Source organism: Xiphophorus maculatus, chromosome 17, assembly GCF_002775205.1.
Source record: "Xiphophorus maculatus strain JP 163 A chromosome 17, X_maculatus-5.0-male, whole genome shotgun sequence".
Taxonomy (NCBI): Eukaryota; Metazoa; Chordata; class Actinopteri; order Cyprinodontiformes; family Poeciliidae; genus Xiphophorus; species Xiphophorus maculatus.
The window spans coordinates 4,425,060-4,449,498 of NC_036459.1; the positions used below are offsets into that span (position 1 = coordinate 4,425,060).

At 38.7% G+C, this 24,439-nt stretch overlaps 1 protein-coding gene across 1 annotated transcript; it reads left to right on the forward strand.

The window, feature by feature from the left end:
* Nucleotides 1–1,086: 1,086 nt before the first annotated feature.
* ube2h (ubiquitin conjugating enzyme E2 H) lies at nucleotides 1,087–23,235 on the forward strand. The gene is made up of 7 exons (XM_005805893.3): nucleotides 1,087–1,403; nucleotides 16,855–16,931; nucleotides 18,180–18,254; nucleotides 18,329–18,368; nucleotides 19,007–19,059; nucleotides 20,202–20,330; nucleotides 20,436–23,235. Exons 1-7 carry the CDS (start codon nucleotides 1,351–1,353, stop codon nucleotides 20,558–20,560), a joined length of 552 nt encoding a protein of 183 aa, XP_005805950.1. The 5' UTR covers nucleotides 1,087–1,350; the 3' UTR covers nucleotides 20,561–23,235.
* Nucleotides 23,236–24,439: the final 1,204 nt, after the last annotated feature.

Consider the following 24,439-nt stretch of genomic DNA (forward strand, 5'->3'; position numbering starts at 1 on the left):
AGCTGTGCCAACAACCCCGGTTATGAACAAAACTAAAAATTGAATGTATATTAAAATCCTAAATGTTTTTTTTTTTGTTTGTTTTGTTCAAAAAGGCAACGTAAAAGTGATAACTACCTTAGATATATACAAATGTACTAGCAGTTACAGAATGTGTTTACTGTGTTGAAAATACTAAATTAAAGCTGGAAATAATTAACTGAAACTGATATTTACAACTGAATAAATTATATCAGCTTTATTCCATGTCCTGTGTTTTGAAATATTTTCAACCTTTACTCTTATGCCACGCAGATGCAATCATTTGACTGCTTAACCTCCACAGGAGCACCTCTAGAAAGTTTTTAACTGGTAGTCAGACGGGGGTAACATTAATCTGCAGATAATAAATTATATACAACAGATGTAACAATTTCAGGAGTTTGATTTAGGTTAGCTGCAATAGCTGAATTTGATGCAGTTTGAAAGAAAAACTCCATGATTTTTCAATACATCCTTATCTCCTTTAAGTTAATTTGTGCTTCTAAGTACCTATAAAAATAAAAATCTACTGATTTCCTATGCTAGAGTTAATTTTGTGTTAAGTTTTGAAATACTGTATTGCTAATTTTTGACCAAATTGTTATTCTTTGGGTTGAGCCATTAAGTCTTGCGTACACTAAAGGGATAGTGTAAAGGGGGGGGGGGGGGGGGGGGGGCGAAACTACATGAATAGGTAAATAATATTTTCTTCTTTTCAAATGTGTCTTTTCCTCCATTAAATTCACACATAAAAATATTATGGACCCATTCCCTGGTCTCACACTTATTGGTCAGCAGTCAATCATTTTGCTGACCAATCATGTGGTCTATAATTGTATTAGCCCCGCCCCTTAAATGTGATGAGTAAGGTTCAGGACCTTACTCCTGTGTATATGTGTGTGTGTGTGTATGCATATTTAAATGGTCAGGTAAACAATTGTTTATTTAACTATGAATTCATAAAACATTAAAACATTTGGGCTGCTTCTAGCACTTTTGGCCCTGGACAGTAGTTTCTAGTCTAGAAACTACAAACATGGCCATATTTGGTGGCGTTTCTAGGCGCACATATATGGCGTAATTCGCGGAGGGATCCCTGCTTGTCAGAACCATGGTGAGATCGCAGAGAAGGCAGTGAACAGGAGATCTAACGTATAGCTCAAACCCTCAATAGGACGGAGACACTTCACCGTGAGGAGGTTCTGTCGTGAACATCTGGGAAAACAAATGTTAACTTTCGGATAGTATCGACCGCTAGACTGTCTAGCGTTCCTGGGAGCTGGCTTTCAGCTGACTTACTGGCGTTCTGCGGTGGAAATAGCACAAAAAATGTCGTCTCCGAGTCCGGGTAAAAGGCGAATGGATACCGATGTGGTGAAACTGTATCCTTTTTTTTAACAGAACATAAACAACAGTACGTGTTAACATCCGTCATGTATGAATAAGTGCTGTGTGGGCTGTTTAAATGAATGCTGCTCGTTAGTCTTTGTATGACTAAACATATAGGAATTTCTGTGTGAATTAGTGCTGTTTTGTGTAAACAACATTTTGATAGCGTTAGCCAAGTGTTAGCTATTTCTGTCCTGCGAACCTTCAGTTGCTTATCGGGACAACTCTATTAGCCAATCACATCGGTCACAGGTTCATGTAGCGTTTATGCACAATATGTGACCAACATTAGCTTAGTATGCTGTGTATATTAAGAATGTCCCAGAACGAAGCTAGTGCTCTGTTCTGTGAATGTCTTTCATCTTGTTTGACCACTAACAGATCCAGTACTACATGAATCACCTTGTGGCAGTTTGGTTTCTTTGTCCAGCTTGCTATTTTTTTAGGAGGAAGAGAAGGGGGGGGGAGTTGAGTCAAACTGCCCCCTCAAACGTTTACGCAGGAGCTTGTTTACATAACGTAAGGTTAACTGAAGCAGCAGCTTTCTTTTGTTTCACTCCATTACAATAGAAAAACTGTCCTCGCCGTTGAAGCGAGTACATTTTCTCCCCGTCTTTATGTCGTTGCTTTTGTCCGCCAACACGCAGAGGTTTTGTAATTTTGTTTGTTGAAACGCAGCTGAGCTTTGCTGTGTAGTCTGTTGGTTAATTTCAACATCAAAATGGCCACCTGATCAGTGTATCTGACTCTGTTTCACTGTCTCATAGCTCACTGGTGTTAATTCAGAGAGCTGGATCCTGTAGTTTACGAACAGCATTCGTTCTCATTGGAGTCTGAGCTGCAGAGCAGCATCTAGTTTGTTCCTACTTTTTTTTTGTTACTATTATTATTATTGAGAGCCTTCATCAGCTGACTTGTTTTTGTAGTGCTGCTGTATTTTGGCTCTGACAAAAGCGAATTGTCCAGCTGAACCAGAGCAGCAACAAAACAGATTTCCAGCCCCATAAATTGTTCCTGAACGTTATGAACTGGTAGCCCCTCTTTTTGTTGTTTTTTGTTCCAGCACGGTGAAAAAACCTGCTAAGTGATTGGGCAGCCTGTTACTATCCGGAAACCACAAGGGGGAGGGACTTAGAACAGCTGATGGGATGGCAGTGCAGCTTAGTCAAATAAGGGGTTTGAAGTGGGCTGGTCAAATGAAATCAGTAAGGGAAGGTTGCCCAAACAGGTTTAACAGATTTATCAAGAAAGGGGAGAGAATATGATAAAATTTGATTTTAATATATTTCTGTTTTAACTTTAAAGCTACCAACCAGGCTTTTCTGTGGGATCAAAGAGACCGTGTTTACATGTAGTTTGTTAGCTCAGTATAACGTAAAAGACTTGATAGTTGTTGTTTTTTTTGTTGTTTTATTTTTTTATTTTTCCTCTTTTAGTCGATAAAGTTTTCCATTCCCATAGCAAGTTTTGACTAGCATACTCACACTTTTTTATATTACAACCATAAATGTGTCAGTGTTTTATGGAGATTTGGCATCCTGATCTATGACGCCATAGACCAGGATGAATTATTGTATAATTAAGAGGAAAGAAAACAGTATGTAGTTTTCAAAAAAAAAAATTCTCTCAAGTCTGATGATACGGCATCTGCACATTAAGCTGCTTGTGTTGCAGTTAGTGCTGCAAAGGCTTTTCAGTACATCTCTGTTACATACCGTCTAGAGATTGAAATATTTGCCAATTCTGCTTCACAACCTCTCAGTCAGATATGAATATTCAAGTTTTGCCAGAGATTCTCAATTGGATTTGGTTCTGGACTTTGACTCACTTCAGTCTCATGTCTTTTGCAACGTCTTCTTGGTTGTTTTCCAGGACTGCTTTGTATTTCCATCCATCCATCTTCTTGACTAAGTTAACTGAAGACAGGCATCCCCCCTCAGCATGACGCTGCCGCCACCATTCTTCACCGCATGGACTGTTGTGTTCAGGCTTATGCGGAGTACTGGTCATCTGCTGTATTGGCCAGAAAGTTCAGTCTTGGTCTCACATTCTTCCCTAAACTGCAGTTGGAACTTCCCATTGCTATTTTTATAGCAGTGGCTTTTTCTGTTCTTTTTTTTTTTTATCTTGCGACGTTTCCTCAAAGTTGTCTAATTTCTAATATTATCCTTTAAAAAAATTTGAATTCTCTCACCTTAGCTGTGGATCTTACAGTTTCTCCTAATCGTCCTTGGGACTTGTGGCTTAGAGCTGCACAGTACATCAAACTGTAATAGTTCTTACAATTTCAAAATGTGCAACATGTAAGAACACTGCTTGGATTTCAGGAACATTTCTTAACAACAAAACACACAGAAGTTTTATATATAGAACAGGGCAGATGGGAATGACCAAGTAGTTAAAACATCCATATGGTCTAGTTGATGTTTGCTTGATAATTTGTTGAAATCTGCTAGAAGTTACTCATCTGCCAAACTTTTTTTTATGAATGCCAGCTGATCAGCTTGATGCCGTTGACCAGAATCCCACACAGAGCTACATTTTTCAGGCTTGTTCTTTAAACCAAACAAACGAAAAGAAAAAAACCCATTATAATTTGTAAAATCATAGCCGTGTGGAAACCCATACGCTATTACTCAGCTGTGTGTTTCTTCAGTCCAAAAATTCACACATCAAACATGTTCCTTTCAGAATTGAGTTCTCTAATTTTGTCCTACTCCCTGAGGCATTTTGTTGCATTTGCTTATGAGAAACTGCACTTGTTTGAGCAAGTCTTTTTTTGCTTCCCCTACTTGACACCCAATATGGTTATTGCAGCTGTGACAGACGAGTGAAACAGACAGTAAGACTTCTCTGTCTTGTTTTTTTTTTTTCCCCTCAGTGCATAAAATCTTGCAGTAGTTGTACAGCCGCTCTCCTCATTCAGCTGCCTGACTGACAGGCTGGAGCAGATTTGCTGTTTGCCACCTGCTCAGCTCTGCACAATGAGCTGTGTTTATTAGCAGAGCATTCAGCGTTAGCGGTCAGCAGCAAGTGTTCAAGAAGGCGAGCGTGTGTTTAAATGCCAGACTAAAACGTGGGATTCACCGCCTCTAGGTTTAATTTTTTGTGTGTGTGTCAGAATTAAAGCAGTCTACCTCACTCTGTTTGGATTCTCAGGAAGCAAAAAAAAAAACACTTTGCAGCTGACGCCTTTCTGTGCCGCCTATCTGCTCCCTCCGTAGGTGTAACTGAAGCCTGAAACTCACACCACTTTTAAGATGGCTTCAGAGAGGTTGCATGAATTAATTTGCGGTGAACGCCAGAGAGAGTTAAGAATCTGGAGCGGAGGCCATGAGGGAATTTGTCTTCAGAAATCTCAGAAAAACCTCAACGTGTAACATGATTGGTTTAAAGCTTCTTTTTTTTTTTTCTTTCCTAAGATCGACGACAATTTACATTTTAATTTATTTATTTTATATATATATATATATATATATATATATATATATATATATATATATATATATATATATATATATATATATAAGCTCATAGCTGCTTTGCTCAGTTCCGATTTTTGCCCAAGGTTTCTTTCTGTTCTTTTGCAGCTTTTTACAAAGATGTTTAGCCTTGAGCAGCAAAAGGTGTTCAGTCTGAATCTCGACCTGTGTAACTTTTCCCTGTTATGGATTCCATGTTGCTCTTGAACTTCTCTGGAACACGGTGTTCTTCAGTGAGGATCTGTGCAGACTGTGACAATGCAAAGAGCTTTAGGTTCAGCTTGTTGTGCAGGATTAGCTGTAGCTTTCTCTCTCATATGTGTGGATGGCCACATTTGTTTCAATGGATGCTAAAGTAGCTGTTTGAATCAGAGGACATTTCTGGTTAAAATCCAGGTCAACAAATGTTGATCCATGTTGTAGCTGAAACCTACTCAGTGACTTGTAAAGTTTTCACATTTTGCTTCATTACTGAAGTGTACAACATAAAATATGACATAATTATAATTTGGAATGAAAGTTTTGTTTTTGAGCCAATCCTTTTTTTTTTTTTTTATTTAAAAAATGGCTCAACTTTATTAAAACTAGGTGAAGAGTATTCTTGAGCATCGGTTTTAAATGTTGTACAGACTTCCAGTTGAATTTATGTCAGGACTTTGACTGAGCCTTTCTTCCATAAGAACATGCTTTGATATTAATAATTGTATCGGAGGTCTGACGGTGTGTTTGGGGTCGTTGCTTTGCTGGAAGGTCAACCTCTTTTTAGCTCCATTCATTTTCCTTCCAGCGCTGACATGCTTCCCTGGCACAGCTGAAGTACAGCATGCCAGCATGACACTGCCACCACCGTGTTCTACTGTGAGGACGCTGGCTTTTGTTGCAATGTTTTACACTCAGGATAAGACTTTTATATTTTCAACATAGGCTGACTTGCTGAATGGCTTGAGCAGAGGTTCATGAGATGTTCTTAGCTTGGATATTGTTTCATTACTTACCTGTGTGTGACTTCTGAAGGCTGAATTATATTTAGGCTCTCAATCTTGTTTTGCTATTTCTCTTTGCAAAAAAAGTTTTAGTTTTTAATTTACCTTCCACTTGATAATTATTAAGTTTTTGTTTGCTATGCAACATTGTGGAAACTGTGGCAGCACTGATTGGTAAATGAAGTTTGACAAAGGAGGCCTGACAAGCTCAGTCTGACTGCTTTTTTTTTTTTTTGCTAACATGTATGCATTTCTTTCCATTTCTTAAATCTTCATACCATGAAAGGGTGTGTGAGTGTGTGTTGGCAAGATTCAACTATGATTGCAGTGTGGAATGGAGAGGAGTTTCATGAAGCATGGCTGGTTATAATTCATATTCAGGACTATTGGGATTTATTAGGGAGGGGACCTGAATATTTATCCTACCCTAGTATCCATCATATTAACGCTGCATGATATGGCAGCTTTTCTCTCTCTCTCTTCCAAATAAGCTCATTTTCTGCTTTTCTTTTATCAGCAGCCCTCCATCTTTCCCCGTTTAAGTTGAATCTCACTCCTGAGCTTTATCTGCTCTCTGCTTTTGGCCCCATTGTGCTCTGGTAACGAGACATCCGGACAGCATCAGCGCGCCGTTCTTTTGTGTTTCCCATTTACAGGAGCCCCTGTGACCTCCACCTCCTGCTGCTGTGTCAGAACGTGTCACCCAGTCACAGGCGGCTAATCGGACCTCCACCTCCACACTCGCCCCTCCACCACCCCCCACGTTCCCCCACTCTATTATCGCTGCACTGGACAAACTGAACGCGGTCTGCTGAAGGGAATTACCAGCAGTTTTCTGCTCTTTCCTGAACGAGCGACTGATTTGAGAGAAGCTGGAGTTGAAGCAGATTTAGTGTTTTAGACGGAGTGGGATAGCTTCACAGCATTTAAGTGGGTAAAAAAAAAAAATAGAAGAAGTTTGAAGAGTGGGAAAAATTCAGACAACAAAGATGGAATACAGTGCAGAGTGTTATGAGTTTCTTTATTTACCCTTTAAATCTGATACAAGAAGTAACTACCACGAATGTTTCGAAATTAAGCTTCATTGTATTTCATGCTTTTAACAAAATGTTTATATTTTCTGAGTATCATACCTGATACATTAGGCCTTTATGGTGTTGGATGTTAAAATAGCTGGGAGCTTCATTGTAACAGTAATAGTGGGTCTGAAAGTAGCAGATCTACTTTTAAAGGCTCTAGGTGTTTTTTTTCTCTCCACTGCCGCCACATACTTGCTCAGAAAGCGGCTAGAAAATTGACAATACTTTGTATTATTTCCTCTCTATTCAAATTATTTCATTAAATGTACTTCTCACTGACTTGGCTGTTACCTTTTTTCAGTGATGAAAACCAGCCCCAGGAATAGTTCTACATTTTATTTATTAAGACTTAAGCTAGTTTTGTTGTAACCATATTAGAAAAGCATGCAGTTTCAACATGACTTCACAATAAATCCACATGATGCTCACTTCCCAAACCCTCTATCCCAAACTTACTTCAGGCACCAACTGTATGGCAAACTGTTACCCTATGTTTTACTTCCTAGTATCAAAGGAAAACATAAAATTTTTTTTTGCATGCATAGTAAACATCAGCCCTTTATTTATTTGACTGGTTCCATTCCATACCATTTATTTAAAATTGGTAAAACTGTAAATATCTTCAGTCTGTGATATTTTTTATAGAAAATATTTATTTATTTTATACTTATTGGTTGTTTAAAAGGTCTAACAGAATAGCCTGTCTGACTTTTGAACAAAGCTATTGTCTTAACAGGTCCCCACTTTGATTGACAGTCTTACATTGTGGGTCCAGGAGCCGGTCCCCTTCATTTGGAGGAGACGTGAGCCCCTCGGCGTTAAGTCCACTGTTCTTACAGTGACGCTTCCTGCACGTCTGGTTCCCGCAGAAAAACAGATGGACTGAACTTCCTTATTGTTTCGCCTCTTTTTTTTTTTTCTTTTTTTTTTGGCCACTAGGTAGCTTAGCCAGTCTTTTCCATGCATGAGTGTAATTATCATGTTTTTTTTTTTGTTATTTTATTATCTTCTAAATGAATTTGTCTGAATGTTGAAAATGTATTTTTGTAAAGACCCTTATCAAAGAGCGCACGTCCACAACGTCCACGCCCCATCTTTTTAATCAGCTGCTGTTTGCTTCTTGTCTGGAAGAAATTGATAAAATGAACACTGCATTATATATATATATATATATATATATATATATATATATATATATATATATATTTTTTTTTTTTTTTTCATCACTACTTTGAATTTCAGGTTAGCTGTTCCTTCATTACACAGCTGGAAATCCTCCTTTTGTCGTTCTCATGCCAGACAGCAAACCTTGTCTGAGGCTTCCTCATTAGGCTGTCGCCTCAGATTCGGCCCGTTGTGTCTCCTGCCCTGGCTCAGTTTTGTGTTCATTAATGATCGTGTCATTTGTTCCTCCGCGCATGCGGCCGAGACACTCGCACACAGACACACGCACACATGCACGGATGGGCCCCTGCGTGCTGTAGCTGTAAATAGACTGTTGATTTAGTGAAGGGCTGAGAGGAGGAGCAGCTGAAGGATTCACATTTGATTGCAGTGGGTGGGCTCTCATCTCTCAGCAGTGAAGACAAAGAACTTGGCCTGTTCATTTCTGTGCTGCTTCAGCTCGCTCTCTGGGAGGTAGTCTTCAATATATTTGGGCTTTCATCTAATGGAAGGCAAATCTGCATTGCAAAAGGAGATTTTTTTATTTATTTTTTTGGTGTTGAGGTATTGTTTCAAGTTATTTCAAGGCGTCGTAGAGTTTCAGGTGCATTATTCTGCTTTTTACATTTGTATTTTTACTGCTAAAGAATTCCCCTCGTCTTATTTTTAAGTCAGTAGTTAATTTCTTGTGTAAAAAAAAAAAAGTCTCCATAGGTCTGTATTATTGACCTTTTTCAAAGCAAAACGAAGTAAAGTTATTCCCAGTTCATGTATTTCCCATCCAACCTTTAAAGTGAGTGCACCACTTCATCTGCCAGACATTTACATGTGGATCTGAGTGAGTCAGGCCTTTGGGGCCATATGTCCATTGATATGTAAAACCTGCTGCAAGGATTTCTTCTGCGCAGCCCACACATGCTGGCCTCACCATCAGTATTCAGACGCTGAAAGTGTCAGAAGGAGCTGAAAGCTTTGAGAGCAAGTCGGTTTAAGCTGCAGTTTTGTTCTGAAATGCCAAACTTCTCATTTGAACATTAGTAAAATGCAGTCGGTTTGAGTGGAAGCTTTTGTTATTAATTTGTGGCAAACTCTGGAGGCTCTTTAGTGTAGTTTCTGCAGGTCTGGTGTAATAGAGGATGCTACGTATGTATGTGTGGAAGGAGGAATTCTTGCTGCCATGTTCACTCAATCAGGCACATTTGTTATGGATTTTAGTGTTTCTATAATTTCAGTGCAAACAAACTGCATCAATGTACAGATTTTATAAATTGGCTCTGAGTTAATATTCTTATGAATAGGCTGGCAATAAGGATCTATGATTCTTAGTAAAATGTAAATCATTATTTTATAAAGTTCTGTTTGTGCTAACAGTTTTTTGGGATGGGGACATTTTACTTGCTACAAAAAATTCAAATATAAGGTGAGAAAGTTAAATATATTTTGTCACTCATTTCAGAAAGTAAAACTCGTACAGAGAATCGTATTAGGGAATCGTGCTGCTAATGAGCTAATCAACACAAAACAGCTGCAAAGGTTTCCTGAGCCTTTAAACAAGACCTCAGTCTGGGTCGGTAGGCTGCACAATAATGGGTAAGACTGAAGGACAGATGACCAAAGGACGGTCATTGATATCTTCCACAAGAAGCGAAAGCCTCAAAAGCTGGTTGTTCAGAGGGCTGTATCCAAGTAGAGTCATAGAAAATTGAGCGGAAGGAAAACTTTGCATTCTTTGTCAAGCCACCTCTGAACCGCAGATACCAGAAGTCTCTTTTCAGATGAAAGTTAAGTTTGCATTTTATTTGGAAATGAAGACTCCAGAGTCTGGAGGAAGAGAATCCATGTTGCTTGTAACATTTCTAGTCATTGATGATGACTGTAGGACGCTGAGGTTCAGTCAACACAGCCATCTATCAGGATGTCTTAGACCTCTTAATGTTTCTTCCTGCTGACAAGTAGATTCTGGTTTCATTTTCCAGCAGGACTATGCACCTGTCCACACTGATAAAGGTACCAAAAGCTGCTTCAGTGACCGTAGTGTTACTGTGCTTGATCGGCCTGCAAAGTCACCTGGCCTGAACCCCAAAGAGAATCTATGTGGCATTGTTAAGGGAAAGATGAGACGCATAAGACCCATCAAGGCAGATGACCTGAAAGCTGCTATCAAAGCAACCTGAGCTTCCATTACACCTCAGCAGAGCAACAGGCTGACTGAGGGCATAGAAATGAACATACTTCTCAGAAACTTGACATTTGTGTCTGAAAGTATTGTATTTTTTCTTTATCTCTTCTAATGTTCAAATTTTTTGAAAGACACAATTTCAGATTTTCATTATCTATAAACTACATTGATCAAAATTACAATAAATAAAGGCTTTAAATACGATACTGTGTAACGAATCCAGATATAAGAATTTCACTTTCTGAAATGAGAGACACACTTTTTGTTTTTGATGAATTTCACATTTTTGTACTTGTTGCCTCACAGCACTGCCAACTTTCAACAGCAGTTCAGCAACCCTTGTGATGAGAATTTATCAAAGTATTGGGCTTTACGACTGAATCATTTATTTCTGGGTTGATTAATGAATAAGTGCAGGATTGTTTCGTATAATAAATGAATGTTTCTGCTGGAGCATCTTGTGATTTCTGAAATTGTTACAGCAAACAGAGCGCAAACTATTAGAGCGCTACATGCTTAAAGCGCAAACTATAAGCACGTGAACTGCAATATATTAAAGCTAAAATCACATGTAGTAACATGTAGGTACTGATAACTGAGTTTGTATTTTAATTCTTTAATCATAATACCCACCCAACAGGCACACAAAGCAGTAAGTGGTTATAAAGAAAAACATTTTTTTTCTTTTTTCAAAGCTATAATTTCATAACTTGGGATTTTTTTTCCTCAACTAGAAAAATTTACAAATTAATTTCTTTAGTTTTCTAATTTTTTTTTTCCCCCGGTGTGAGTTTCTGCTTCTAACAATCACTCATAATAAAATGTTTTGCACATTTTTCACCGGAGGACCAATATTTGTGGCACTATAAATAAGTACTTAACTTTATGCGCTTAGAGTATTTAAGACCCCAAGATGCATTAAAAAGTTACAGAGGAATTTCAGTAGTTGCTGATTCAATAGAATTTGGCACTTTTACGGTATTTCTTTTCGACATTAATAGTAAGATTTGTTAAATAACACTGTTTCTCATGGACTAATGTGATGGATTAAACTGGTTTGTGGCTAATGTTAATATCAGTGATATGAGGTGAAAATGGAGTCATGGGTCACTGAAGTTTGTTGTTGATAATTGCAAGGGGGGTGAAACTGTGTGTTGGGGTTTGATCTGGTTTAATCTCGTTCCCACGGCAACGGCCTGGCCCGTCGCCCTGCCTGCCGCTGCAGGACGGCTGCCGTGCTCGCTCGAGCTCGACCTCGGTTTTTCGGGCGGCGTGCTCAGCGTGTGCTGTCGCACAGTAATCTACTTTGCTCGGTGACATACAAAGTTGAATGCACAAACAGCCATATTTGAATACAGGATTGGACTTTAAACGGAGCCGCGTGCATGCAAAGCGATTGCAAACCAATAATCTCCAAATTAAATATGCAAAATGAAACTTTCGTAGGCTCTCGTTTCTGTAACGCCACTGAAAGTACAGTTTATTTATTACAGACGTTAATGGTTGTTTGTTTTCAGATGTATATTCTAGTGTTTCTGTTCTTGTTAGGCATTTTAGAATTGATAGATTGGAACGTTTTAAGGACTTTTTTTTTTACTCTGTGTAGTTCTAGTTTTTGTGGAGGAAGCCTACCTGTCGCTCACACCCCAGTGACAGCAGCTGTGTTTCCTGCCTTTCATCTTCAAGGTTTTTTTTTTTTTCATTGTAGTCTTGCTTCAAGTTGAGTTTGAGGCAGGGAAAGTGAAACAGAGGTCTCTGGTGCAGAGTTCCTCATCTCTACTGTAAAACTTGCTCTCTGTTTCTCTCTTTCTGTTGAAGCTATCTTGTTTCTTCTTCCTTTTAAAAAGTTTCACTAACACTCCTTTCTGCAGCCTTTTTAGTCATATGCCATGAAACGTGCTTCTAACTTTTCTGCTTGTAACTTTTCTTTTACGTTGCTTTGGCTAGATCTGGATTGAGTATAAATAATTTGAGATTTTTAGTCATTTCTTTGTGTAGATCATTTGTGAAGTTGGAAAATGGTGCTGCTTCTGAGGCAGAATCAACAATATATTGTCTTTTAAATCATCTCATGTAGTTTAAAACAGTCTAGAATTAGATTTTTTTTTTTCCATCTTCAGAGTTGGGGTAAGTTCAGAAAAATTTTTTAGTTTCAAGATTTTTCTCCTAATTCCATGATCTGAAAGATAATTACATATGTTTCGACAAAATATCCATATTTTGCTGCTATTTTTTATTATTACTATTTAATTTGCACTACTCTACTTTTTAATTTGACTCACAGCTTTTGTTGCTGTTAAACTTATTGATGGTTTTGGTTTTTAAATTAGCAATAGAACCAATATATCAATGTGCACACACACACACACACAATATAAGAAATTAGTCCCCCTTACACAAGAGTTTTGAACTGGACCTGGTTTAGATGCCAGGTCCAATGTATAAACACTGCAGATAACAAACCGCGCTCGACATATTCTGTATTTATAGTGAGCTCGTACACAAATGATTTAATTAGGACAAGTATTATAGATTCTACAATAAACTAGATCTAAGTTGGTCTACAAAGTAAAAACGCCTTTTATTATAGAATTGATTCACCAACTTCAGGATTGTGTTCTCTGATGATTTGTGAAACATGAAGACCCAAACTGGAAAAATGTCTTATGATCTGATTCACTGAATGAATCTAGAATGAATTAGAAATCTGCAGAAACTCTGCAGACTGTTTGTTGCCAGTGCTTCATTTTATTTTTCAACTTTGATATCTTTTTCTCTCTTTAATGTATGAAGATTACAACACAAAAAAATTAACTTTCTAAAACTGCTTTTTTGAAAGCCTCATCTCCTCCTGTAAAAATGGAACAAAACAAGGAAACATAGCTGTGTTTTCCTGCCTCCTGCTGCTCGTACACAAAGCAGAGAAAGGGTTGTGAAACTTTTAAACACTTTCCTGCTGCAAGTTCAACAAACACCGTCTCTAAGGAGGAGATGTTCGAGTGCATATGACACCACATTGTTTGACAGCAAGCTGTTTATAATTCATCGTCATGTTTATTTTCCCTACTTGGAAAGAGGTTGAGCGGGATGTGATATTTTGATTCCGGGGTCAAACGGGGATAGTGGCCTGGAAGGGCCAGAAGAACAACAAACATGTCTGCACCGCAGCTGAAAATGCCATTTACCGGATATATTTACACCTCAGGCTGACGATGTGCTCCGCAAGCAAACCAAAAGTACATTAGGAAACACAATTGGGTTTTATCTATTCATAATTCTTGTTAGAACCACAAAACTGGGCGTATTTTATTGGATTTTGATGTGACAGACGGATAGTCATAGTGAAGTGGGGAGAAGGTGATTCATGGTTTTGAAATCCACTCTGAAAAAAACCTGACAGGCCTTTGTGTTCAGCCTCTTTCACTCCGACACCCCTGAATAAAATTAAGTGCAACTAACTGGCTCCAATCCAACTATATATATTTAAATCTTGAGTTGGTAAGCTTACATCCAAAACGCTTCAAACTACTTTATATTCTGGTTTCCATGTGTGAAATAGTCTGGATATGTCTGTGTTTTGTTCATTCATTCTGCTGGTTTGACTGACCCCTGTGTGTTAGATTATGTGTGTGTATATAAAAAGATATTGACCTGGTACTGTCCTCAGATTATGATGTGTACTAATCCAAGTTGGGGGATGGACAGGTGTTATGCTAAGATGGAAAACCACGAAAGAGCTTTAATAAAACGTCATAAAATTCAGTTTGTGCAAAGTTGTTGTTATTATTTTCATCTTCAAGCTATTCTTCAAGCATTTATGTCTTCGGAGAAACTCCTTTAGCATGCATTCAAACCCAGTTTTTGGTAATACGCCACGCAGCGTATGTCCATCCCCACCTTCTGAATCCGCTCTACCAGCAGCTGTAGAATCAAGAGGCTTCGGTTTTTCCTTTGACCGATTTCTGTCACATTCCTTTCTGGAGCGTAATGCAGTCGTCTTCATCAGTGAGGCGTTGTTATTTAGTCTCTATGAGAAGTGATCGCCTCGAGCCTCCCCGTCTGAAATTAAGAGCCAATGACTCAGAGCGCTAGCTCACGTGACGACTCTGATCAGATAAAATTCATCACTGTTCGGGTTCAGACTTGCTCGCCACGCCGTCATATTAATTTGCAGTGCTTTGTTGTTGGTGGGATGATGTATAGGAGATGGAATGTACCCAGTCCAGCTATATTCACTGTCAAAGGGAAGGATGTTCTTAAGAAAGCATGGGCAGGTAGCTGTTTCTCATGATATGACGAGCTCGAGTCAAAAATACTACGTTGTCATGGTAATAGCTGGAAATTTTTCACAGGAGTGTTAGAAAACAATTTCACAACAGCAGCAATTACTCCTGCTGTTGTTGAGGTAATGCAACATGTCTTTCATAGTCATTCCAGCTGACATTTATGTTGATGTCACACAGAGACATCAGCAAATGTATAAATGATCTGTTTAAGTTGTATATTTTTAGAGGTGTTTTGACCAAAATGACTTAGCCACTTGTAGCTTCCCCTCCAGCATAGTCATGATGCATGACGCTCCTTTAGTTTGAAGGAAACTATTAGTTATTTCTGGCAGGAAATTGTTCCTAAGTGCTATTTATTGTATTTCCTTTTAGTCAGCTAAACAGAAGCTTGCAGTGACATATGGAGCAGAACAGCACTGTGACCAGAAAATGACTTAATTTACACATCAGGAATGATATAACAGAAAATCTCAGTGGTTTTGATCCCTTAATACCAGTAGGGGAACCCAGGCCTTGTACTACTTGGGCTCTCTCTTAAAAGAAAAAACATTTTTAAAGATAAAATTCATAAATTTACTTTTTAGTATAGCCTGCAATTATTGGTTTATCTTTATTTATTTATTTTTACTTTTGGGATGCAGCCTTTTTATTTTCGCCAAACTCAGACTCTGGCTTTTGTGCGTCTCGTCTCAAACACAAGTTCTGGTGACAAAAGCAACAGTTTTTCTTTTTAAACCTTATCTGAAGTGGCGATCATTTTACCGCCTATGTTTGTGGCTTATGTGGATTTGACGTCCAAAAATAGAACGTTCTGGATTTGCTTTCAACATCAAAATATTATGGATGCAGACTGTAGCTTACCCAGGTCTGACTTAGAGACTTGGGGAGTTTTTTTGTTTTTTTTTGTATTATTTTTTTAAAAACTGGATGACAACATATCTGGCTAACAAATTTTCTCGTATAATATAGTAAAGACCTCTTATGCTTTCATATATTCTGAAGACACAAAGCATTTATGTCAAATTTTACACCATGAGGTCGGGTCCGACTTTGAGTCTGAAATGGTTAACCTGCAGCATTATCCGTATGGATTCTTATCCCCCACCTTGTCGCACTGTTATCTTCCAGTGTAACCGTTGCCGCCCATCCCCCCTCCGCTGTGTTGTATGTGCAGCTTTTCTCTCACTCCAGTGGTTTCACTGTTGGATAAATGCCCCTAAGTGCTTACATCCAGAACAGAGCTTGGTGAGCTGCAACACGTGAACAGTTTGCTTTTAGTTGGACTTGGGGAGGATGGTTTCTATCAGCTCCTGAAGTTTGTGCTGCTTTACACGGATGTCTCTGTGTCGGTGATTTATCAGTATTTCTTGGATTTCACTCGACTCGCATCAGAAAGAGACTCCCCGACTCAAGTTCACATCCAAGCAGAAAGCCTCCTCTTCTGTCTGACAGTGACACATTTCTTTAGTGAAGCCAGGGAATCATTCTGCTCTTAGCGGACTAAACTGGAGCTTAAAATAACCTCCAGTTCGATTTAACCCATTGATATCTGTGATGCTACTAACGGGGTACGCTCTCAATCAATCGCTGCTGCCTTTAGTGGTTGATTTGTTCACTTATTCTTTTGTTTTGCTTCTTGTGGTTCTTCTCTCTGCCCACAAGAAAAAGGGGGGAAAAATAAATGGGATTTAAAAGAGTAAAAATTTGAGCAAACCTGAGCTTCACAGATGTTTGTTTCATGCAGCTCGAGCCTCGAGGGTTTCTTGTTGTGAATTTTGTGCTTAACTGAAGGACAACTTGGAATTTCTTCTAACAATTTTCTCCTGTGATGCATATTTTAAGAATCATTTAATGAACAAATTTAAATAATCAGAAGGGCTTTAACCTTGAATGGGGACAAATGAAATAATTGGGGGGGAAAGGAGGAGAGAGAAAAGGCCAGTGGTTTGTAGTTAATGTCCAAATAAAATCATATTGGGTTTTTTTCCTGCATATTTTTGTTGATATCAGATTATGTTTCCTACTGGAGATTTCCTAAACTGTTTGTACACAATCTAAAATGAAAAAAGATGGGCTAAATGTGTGGAAAATAGACTTAAAGCAACTTGTTGTGTTCTTGCAGTAAAGCCATGGGAAGAGAATAGAAAAGCAAACTTCAGATGTTTTCTGTTTTTCTATACAACCAAATTTTAATGGCTTTTGATTATTTATTTTTGTGGTTTTGTTTTTGTTTGTCTGATCACAAAGCAGTTTTCCTTAACAGCCTTTCAGCATCGAGAGCAAGCATGAAGTCACCATCCTCAGTGGGCTCAATGAATTTGTAGTGAAGTTTTATGGCCCACAAGGAAGTAAGTATTCCTGCTTGATTTTTGTTTTCTTGCAATTTTTATATTTTTATTCCATTTTCAGCCACATATTCTCTCCTTAGTTTAGTCACTTTAATGTTTCTCCAACCAGTCATTTATCATCAACCAGTTTTTAAACGGGCATGACCTGAGATGAAATTCTCATCATACACTCCAAGGTTATCTGCTCAAGAAATCTAAATATTTTTAACATGATCTTATGTGTTTACAGCAAGTTGGCAATGACAGAGCTGTTCTTGTATACCTCTGCAGGTCTGTTGGAGATACTAAGAAGCTTGTTCAGAAGTAGGCATAGAACATCTAAATTACTGTGTCATCAGCATAGATGTAAAAAAGCAGAGTTCAGAATGCCTGTCATTGGCTATGTATATTTCCAGAAAACAAAGGACTGAGCGTTACACCTTATGGAACCCCCTTAGTATTTTTCAAGGTCTTACTGTGCAGAATTTTATTTTTTTGTCCTTTTTGGTTGGAGTAACATACATAATATCTTAGGTTAGCTGCTTGATTAGGTGGAGTGATGTGGTTATTTTTCAGTTATTAACTACAGAACTCCAGAACACACACACACACGCACACACACCGATAATGAATGTCATCCTAAAGATCAGGGGATTCTGTTGTGTGAAAAACGGAGGTTCCGCACAGTCGGGTAGGAATGTAAAATGAATTGAAACCAGACCTCAGGCTACGGAGTGTGAAACAAAGTAGAGCCACGGCCTCATCTGCAGGAAATACTTCCTCCTTATTGTGTTCACAACATCTGCCACACGCTGCCCCTCATGCATCGGTAAAAAGAGGAAGAGGCTCCTCTTGACTCCAAACTGTGTCAAACCAAGCGTCGCTGCTGCTGCTGGACGCCGACGTACATGTGCGTCGTCGTCCAGCCATAACAAGTGTGTGCGCTGGCCACTTTCAGTACGTGGTTCTTGTTACACACGGCTATTCTGTGTGGGAGAGCAGCACACTCGCTAACGTCGCTCTCGTTCCTCTTTGATGTCTGCGAATAATCCTGAAATGATTCGAAGGTGAAGATTTCTCACGGGCTGAAATGCGCAACGCTGTAAAAGAGGCATAGAGATGGGAGTGAAAAGCCCGGCTGCAGCGGAGGAAATTGACGCAACTTAAGGGCTGCTGGAGTGTGTGAAGGGTGGAACATCAGGGAAGTAAGACAATTTTGTGTGCTTGGTGGTCTTCCTTTATCATCTCCTTTCCTCTTGTCATGCACAGCGCCGTACGAGGGAGGTGTGTGGAAAGTGCGAGTAGATCTTCCTGATAAATACCCATTCAAATCGCCATCCATAGGTAGGAGCTCTGCCGTCACGCAGCCGATGTTTAGCTTTAGCTGAGACTGTGCTGATTTCACTCTGCTCTTTCAGGATTCATGAACAAGATTTTTCATCCCAACATTGATGAAGCGTGAGTCCGTTTAAGTCAAATATTTATGTTAATGGTGTTCTGAGTGTTTGTCATGTTTTTTTACACTGTAATTATATTACATCTAGACTATTAAAGCTATTAGTTTTTACTACATTTTATTGTACGGCGTTCTATTATAGACATACAGTTCCAATTGTAAGGCAATATGTTTTGAGCACACCACACTATCTATAGGATTGGGGTCCAAAGACAGATTGGGTTTGTTTCTGGTTGAGATAAACTGATTTTTATTTAACATGTCTTTGCTTTTCAAAGATCTTATGATTCCAATTCACTCTTAATCCAGCCCATAAGGTGGATAACGTATTTATAGGCAAAATAGACCTACAGTATCTCACACCACACCACTGACAAACTCCTAACTTCATTCTGACGGAATAGTTGACCTGGACTATTGCACCAGAATCTGAAGAACTTGTTGAAAAGACATTTCTGGATCTAACCTTGCTTTTAGTCATATTTAAGAAGTTTAAAAACGGTTGAGGTTGATATTTTGGGAAGGCCATTCCAAAGGTTTAATGTTTGGCTACTAGATACATTCTTAATGTGTAATTGGTATCATTGTTTTGTTGGGATACCTAAGTGTGTTAAATGCTTGATTTCCTCTGGGTTTTCAGGTCAGGAACAGTGTGCTTAGATGTCATCAACCAGACATGGACAGCTCTTTATGGTGAGTGACTTCACAGACGTACATGTTTAAATTAAATTCGCCCACCCAAACCCGTGTGAATAATTCATTGTGGCACAAACCATGTGAAAAGGGGTGAATAGCTAGCCCCTTGAGCACACCAGACAACCACTGTTGGTCCTAATCTACTTACTGGGGGAGAAAAGTAAACACTAATAAGGTAACGCTGTAACCCAGCAAGGTCAGGAAACCTTCACCTCAGACAGATGAGTCTATGTTTGCCGGCTTTAAGATGGCTTGCTCTCGTTACTCTTCCCGATTAGTTTCTCATGATGTCGCCTCTCTAGAGCTAAAGTAGCAGTTGAACTGAGAAATGGTGCTATCGTGATGTAACCAGCTGACGCTTCAGTGTCGATTTCTGTTAATTACAACCAATGCGCTCACATGGGATGATAAGTTTTAGATTCATAGTCTCCTTTTGTTTCTTTGACCATTTGTGCTTATGTCAATCTGATAAAGACAGTCAGATTGGAGAACGGTGTTTCAACTAGGCCAATAGTCAGAGAATTGTGAGTAGGGCTTACCTACAAAGGGGGAGGTTTTGAAAGCATTAAAATGCGCTAATTGCTTTGAAAAGACAAGGGAAGCCGCTTAATTTGACCAAACCCAACAGTGACACTGAGTGGAGAAGGGAAGAATTGCAGGTTCTCTAAAAAAAGACCAGCTATGAAAAAATTAAGTTTGAGTCAAAAATATTTGAACTCATTACTTTACGGATTTTTAAAACAGCACCTTATCAAGGTAAAAAAAGAAAAAAAGAGCGCAGAAAGCCATTGGTTACTCTGGAAGAGCTGCAGAGACCTACAGCTCAGCTGGGAGTGTGACAGGAAAAAAGTAGTCATACTGTGGAACAGCAGCAAGAAAAACATTTATGTTCACACAAAACATAATGCAGGGGGAAAAAAAACCTGTTGGAGGTTTCAAAGACTTCAGAGCGTTGGGAGGTTCACCTACCAACAGAACATCGATCCAAAACGCCCAGCCAGAGCTGCAGTGGAACGTTTTCTATTAATGGGTTAGAATTGCTCCATTAGGTTTAGCTCTAGTGTCTATGAACTTCTAGTGTCTATGAACCTTTTGCAATGGTCAAATTCAGACCTTTTTTTTGTTGTTTTCATGCTTAGATCTGACCAACATCTTTGAATCGTTCCTGCCCCAACTGCTGGCTTACCCAAACCCCATCGACCCCCTTAACGGCGACGCAGCTGCCATGTATCTTCATCGGCCAGAGGAGTACAAACAAAAAATCAAAGGTTAATCCTAAACGAGTTTAAAACAAAGAATAAAATAAAAAGCTGCTCTTTTTATTTTAATCCTATGAGCCATTGTGACTCTGTCTTTTGTCTTTTCTTCTCCAGAGTACATTCAGAAATATGCAACAGAGGAAGCCCTGAAGGAGCAGGAGGAAGGAACGGGAGACTCTTCATCTGAAAGCTCCATGTCTGATTTCTCAGAAGACGAAGCCCAGGACATGGAGTTGTAGTAATAAAGGGTTCCCTCCCAATCACTCCCCTTCCTTTAACCCCCCCACAGAGACTATATTTGATTTCCTAACCACGAGAAAGCAGACTTATAATATTCATATTTAAACAAGTTGATTTTTTTATTTTTATTATTACGACTAAACAAGGATTTTTATGGATATATAGCCTTTGGTGTGTTTTGACAGACGCCCCTTCTCCTCTGTAGTCGTTCTCCCCGATAGCGTTCACAATCTCTGCTGCATTTGTTCAATGTTGTAAAATTCCTCCACCCGAAGCGTCCCGTTCCTTTGCTTAGACTTTTTTTTTTTCTTTCTTTCTCCATTTGACACAGCCAGCCACGTCCCTCCATGCTAATTGGTAACATGTCGGTTGCTCTTTGAAGGCGAAAAGTGCTCCCATCTCCTCCAAGACAGTATTTGTAAAAACTTGATAACTTTTGAGACAAAAGTTGGCTTTCCTTGCAAATTTGAAGCGAAACACGTTCTGCATGTCCCTCCCCTGTCCCTCTCTGCTGTGCTGGCTGCGATGCGCACAACTGTTGCAAACTAGAGCAAGTATGGGGGGGGGGGAGGAAATGCTTCTGTTTTATTCAGGTTACAAAACTCTTATTTTAAGGCACACAGCCCCAGTAGATACTCATCGATGAATGCAGAATACTTGCTAAGCATATCTCTGGTAACATACTAATGAAGAAAAGTCTGGAATAATAAGGTCTGTTTCGGTTTAAGTGCTGTGTTGGATGTTACATATTTTTGTTTTAGTCTGTTGACCGTCTTGGTGTTTAAAAGAAGAAAAAAAAAAAACAGGCCGATATTGCAGAACAGATGAATGCCTGTCTGACTACAGGGTGACATGGATTGCTCTGGGTATCTGATTTAAGCGCATTTCATTAAAAAAAAGTCTGTAATATAAACCATATTTCTGGCCTGTTTTTTTTTTTTTTTTTAAGAATAAAATTATTCTTAGTCAGGAAGCAGATTGTCCTTGTTGCTAAAAACCAGCATGAAAGGGAGTTTTAAACTTGTGAAGCATCCCACACTCAATGATCTTTGAGTTTTTGGGTTGATCGGGCTGAAAATGAAGAGCACTTTTTGTTCTGTTTCTTAGGTTTTTATTTTTTTTATTTATTTTTTTGGTCGCTACATACAGGTTAGTCCTTCTCACATTCCGCTGCTCTATCCCCTTTGCAATTGGTCCAACCTGTGCTGTGTTACCTGACAAGTGGCAGTCTGCTTTTACTAAGAAGAAAAAGACATTTGGGGGGAAAAAAAATGTAGGTAGAAATTGGTCTCCTTAACCTAAAACAAACCTTTGTGTGGTAAGTAATGATGCTGAAAGAACAACATTACAAGTGCAAACATAAGTTGGTTCTATTACCCAAAAACTTTTATTACATGTACTCTTTAAAAAAAAAAAAAAGTTCACTTTGTGATAAAAATATTGAGTTTTTTTGTTTTTTTAAAAAAAACAATAAAGTGTCTGTCTACTGCATATGGCTCTGGCCTCCTAAAAAAACAAAAAAAAAAACAGTTTGAGCCAAAACGTTAACTTTTTGATGCCAATCAGGGTGAAAATTGGTGCAAATCCAGAAAACTGACATATTTTGTAGCTCTGGTTCCCAAGATGAATAGTGCATGCTTCTGGGAAGTTATCACATCACCTTCAGTTTAACCCTCCCCCCTCTCTTCTGTGCCTCATCATTGCATCAAGAAACTCAGCAAAAAACATGTATTTAAGAAGCCATGGAGACGACTTGTAATATTCTAGAGAAGCACATCGTTTTAACTCTCTTCCTTCTTTTTCTTTTCTTGGTGCGAGTCCATTCTGTTGTCTTTGTGCGCCGACACAAGATTCATCTGAAACGCCCCAGGTTTTATTATAGCGAATGTTTGAAGTACTCTTTGCTTCTGTTCTGCATTGTGGTTAACCATGTTTCACCTAGAAGGTATTAAAAAAAAAAAACAGGCAGAAAATCATGCAGGAATTGTTGAGCTGTTTTTTTTTGTGTGTGTTTGTTTTGTTTTTTTACTGCGTCAGGATAGATAGATTTGTAGTTTGGTAAACCTATTAATGAGGTTCTTTAGTAAGGGGGAATTTTCACTCTCATCTAACCGTATAGATGCACCCGCTCGAGCTTGTACAGCGATTTTATTTTGAGGCGCAGCGGTTGTGACGGATCTGACTTGTACAGAAAGCAGAAATTGTGGCTCGGATCTTTCTACTGTCAGACTGTTTTTGTGCTCTTGAACATCCACTCGTTCAAATGCAGAGGCATCCCTTTTGTTTTCAGTTTGTAACAGAACAATTTGATTTATTTATTTTTTTTAAAAGATGTGTTAATTTCTCTCACCTGCAGCTGTGTGGCTTTTGGTGAAAGCTTTCCTTTTCAAGATGTTCCACGTGTTCCCTACTAGTTTACCTGCTGCTTGTGACACTTGCCTTGGCCATCCTAGGAAAATATATTTTTAATATACGAGCTGATTTATCATGCAAACGTTTTTTGTTTTTTTTTTAAAAAAAAAAGATACTATTGAAACCATCTAGAGTGGAAGTGCACCAGTCAGTCAGTCAGCCAGAAATTGGAATCTGCAAGTTTCCTTTTGGTCATCTCTCATTGGTCATAAGTGAGTCAAATGCTGAAATCCCCTCCCCCCCCTAATTAAATTAATAAAATTAAGACTAAACATTTTTGTCATAAAAATGCATCAGGGCATTTATTTACGTTTAACTGAAATCAGATCAAATTTGAGGTCACATTCATTGACGCATCTATAAGAATAATCTTGTAATTCTTTCATTTTTTGTTGGATTCAAAACTGACATGTCTACCAAACAATTTGCAACACTTTTTTGTCCTGGCAGGTATTTTTTGTGGCTGGGAAAAGCCTGATAGATGCATCTCTACTTCAGAGATATTGCTATACCGGAGCGCTGAGGTTGGTGCGTTTCCAGAAAAGAATCATGAAAATAAGGTCGACTCACCCAAATATGAGAAATTACTTAAACTTTTCTGGCACTTTGTATCCACTCAGCATTAAAATGTCTAGTTTAGACCTGATGTTGGTTCCCATCTTGGAGCTTCTTGGCTGTTAAGGACCGTAATCTGTGCTCGCCTGCGCACCTTGTCGGATAGAACGACGAGGAGCTTAAGCCAAACTTTAAAAGCCCCACTCTTTGTTAGCACAACCGAAGAGTCGTCTGCACAAAAGATCCCGCCTCTCTCTCTCCCTCCGCTTTGTTGACTGTCTCCTTTTAGCAGTTGCATGCTTTTCAGTGCACACCTTCACTCAGTTTCTGGTGCTTGTGTGGATTTTCTAACCCCTTCCAGGCACTCCTACCATCATCAGCCCCTTTTTATCAAGCACACACTGCTTTGAACATGTAAGTTTGAAAAAAAAAAAAAAACTATGTATTTGGTACCTATTGTGTGATACTTGCAGCATTTAAAAAGACAGAAGGTTTTATGTTTTGATTTGTTAAAAGAAGTTCATTCTGGTCTTAATTTGTTCATCTTATTTTCCCTTTTTTCCCCCCTCCCCCATTGTGAAGTGGGCATGCTTGTCAAAAAGACAAATGCTCTCTGTTAACAGGCTTATAATCTCATAAATAGTTGTGTATAAAATAAACTGTTATAACTTCTTTTTTAATAAAACATTGAATATGTATATGCGCTTCTGTGTGATGCTGATTTCTTTTGTATGCTTGGTAAGTCCTATATTTAAAAGTGCCATAAAAGATGCATTTGTTTTGTTCTTTTATAAGTCAGAAAGTGTTGTACCGATCCAGCAAAATAAAAATTATTTTTAAGACTGATTATCTTCAGTGGTAGCTAAAACATCCGTTTAATGCAACTTGTAGTTTACTCTGGGTGTTTCTAT